General features: G+C 40.3%; 1 protein-coding gene across 1 annotated transcript in view; it reads right to left on the bottom strand.

The window, feature by feature from the left end:
* LOC112503011 overlaps positions 1-1930 on the bottom strand; it is a 3501-nt gene extending 1571 nt beyond the window's left edge. The window contains exons 1-3 of the mRNA XM_025107061.1: positions 1667-1930; positions 824-1516; positions 261-448 (exon numbers count right to left, since the gene is read on the bottom strand). Coding sequence (XP_024962829.1) covers positions 261-448; positions 824-1516; positions 1667-1930 — 1145 coding nt within the window. The remainder of the gene's footprint in view (positions 1-260; positions 449-823; positions 1517-1666) is intronic.
* Between the last annotated feature and the right edge of the window lie 486 nt (positions 1931-2416).

Raw genomic sequence — 2416 nt, forward strand, 5'->3', positions numbered from 1 at the left:
GTTCATCCTTCCAAAGTAAACGGTCTTGAGTAGGAAGACGCCTCTGGCATGCAAGCCATAAACAAAAAGCAGGTTTAGGAATATGACCAGAAAACCACACCGATTTATACCAAGGTACAACCGGATAAGAACCATCCAACGATGCCCAAGCATTTCTAACTTCAAATCTCGAACAAGAATTAAAATCATCCCCCCAAAGAACATGATCCCGAAGCGAATCATTTAATAAAGGCAAAGGAGAAGAATTAAGCACATCAAACCTGGCACACCATTCATCAGGCCAAACTCCATTCAAATGCATGACAAGCTCACGAACCGTAGTAGCAGGAGAAAGACCACAAGAATAGATGAACCGATAAGTCATAAAAGCCGAAAGAGGACCACAAGGAAGCCAATAATCTTCCCAAGCATTAGTATCCGTACCATCACCAATTTGAGGCACAAAGTACTGTCGCACATGAAGTCTTATGTCTAATAGTTTACGGAAAACACACGACCAATTAGAATTTTTCCGCACCAACCAGAAGTGATTGGTTCTAAGATTATGACTATAAATCCATCGAACCCACAAAGAATTATGATGACGAACAATATCCCAAACATGTTTAGCAAGTAAAGCCCTGTTCCAAATCGCCAACCGTTTAATACCAAGACCCCCCGATTCTAGAGGACGACACACCACATCCCACGATAAACGACACCGCCCACGAGGATCATCCCTTGGTGCTCATAAAAATTTCCGAAAGATCGATTCAGTATCATGAATTACACCCGACAAAAATAGGAAAACAGATAGCCAATGCAATTGAAGCGATTGTAATACCGCTATAATAAGTTGCCTACGTCCTCCGAACGAGAGAAACTTAGCCTTCCAATTAAAAATACGACCTTTAACCTTAGCAAGCAAAGGTCTATAGTCACTAATTTTCAAACGAGCATGAGATAATGGCACTCCCAGATAACGAACCGGAAAAGAGCCAAGCTTAAATGGAAGGCAGACCAGAATGGCCTCTCTAATAGAATGGGGCACATTACCAAAATAAATTTCACTCTTTTCAAGGCTTGGTTCCAAACCTGAACATTGTTGAAAGAGAGAAAGAGCTTTTTTAAGCACCTCCACCGAATGAACATCACCTTTAGTAAAAACAAATAAATCATCAGCAAAACATAGATGAGTGATATCCAGCTCCTCACAACCGCAATGGTACTCAAAATCAGAAGCCTCCCTGATACAAGTCTTAAGGAGCATAGAAAATCCGTCCATAATAATCGTGAATAAATATGGAGATAACGGATCACCTTGCCTAAGACCCCGTCCACCATGAAAAAACCCAAAAGATTCACCACTAATCGCAAGCGAGTAGGAAGTAGTGGACACCATTTCCCTAATCCACTTAATCATAACCGGGTGAAACCCCAAGCCCTGCATCATAATAATGAGAAACCTCCAATCTACCATATCATAGGCTTTTTTAATATCAATCTTGAGAGCACAGCGAGGGGGACCAACCGAAGTCTGATACCCAGAAACAAGCTCATGAGCCATAAGAATATTATCCGAAATCTTCCTACCCGGTATAAAGGCCGATTAGGCATTCTCTATTAGAGAATCCAAATAATCCTTCATTCTGTTTACAATGACTTTACTAATGCATTTATAAAGTACATTGCAGCAAGCTATAGGTCGATAATCAGTAACCTTAGAAGCATTAACAGTTTTAGGAATAAGACAGATAAGCGTATGATTCAATTCCTTCGGGAGGTTACCTCGATAAAAGAAATTGTGAATTGCAATCTCCACATCTCGCCCAACAACATCCCAAGGAGCTTTGAAAAACCGCGAAGAAAACCCATCCGACCCAGGAGCTTTATGATTACCAATACTAAACATAGCATTTTTTATTTCTTCAGAAAGAATCGGCCGAATCATATGATTAGCATCCAAGAGAGAAAGCTTTCACGTAAATAAGTCCTCAGGCATAATCGGGTCAGGAGACTCATACCTAAGGCCAAGAAAATCTCGAAAATAGTCAACAAAAATATTAGGAACATCATCACCATGAACAAACTCACCAGTACTACTGCAGACCGATTGAATGGAATTGGAATGATGCCGTTCTTTAATCACATGATGGAAATATTTAGTATTCAAATCCTCCTCATTCAACCACTTAACTTTTTAAAAGATCTTAAGGTGGTTTGTCGTCGTCTCCGCAATTCGTATGGTTGTTTAGATAAAAGGGTTGCACAACTAAAGACTGAGCTTGATATTGCGCAGTTGGCTTGTGATCTTGATCCGTTTAATGATTTGCTAAAGGAGGACATCGCTCATCTCTTATTAGCTTATCAAGAAGCTAGGAGTCATCAGGTGGAATTGGCTCGACAAAAGGCGAAAATATCTTGGCTAAATGAAGGG

This window comes from Cynara cardunculus, unplaced genomic scaffold (assembly GCF_001531365.2).
Source record: "Cynara cardunculus var. scolymus isolate 2C unplaced genomic scaffold, CcrdV1 Un_Scaffold_2373, whole genome shotgun sequence".
NCBI lineage: Eukaryota > Viridiplantae > Streptophyta > Magnoliopsida > Asterales > Asteraceae > Cynara > Cynara cardunculus.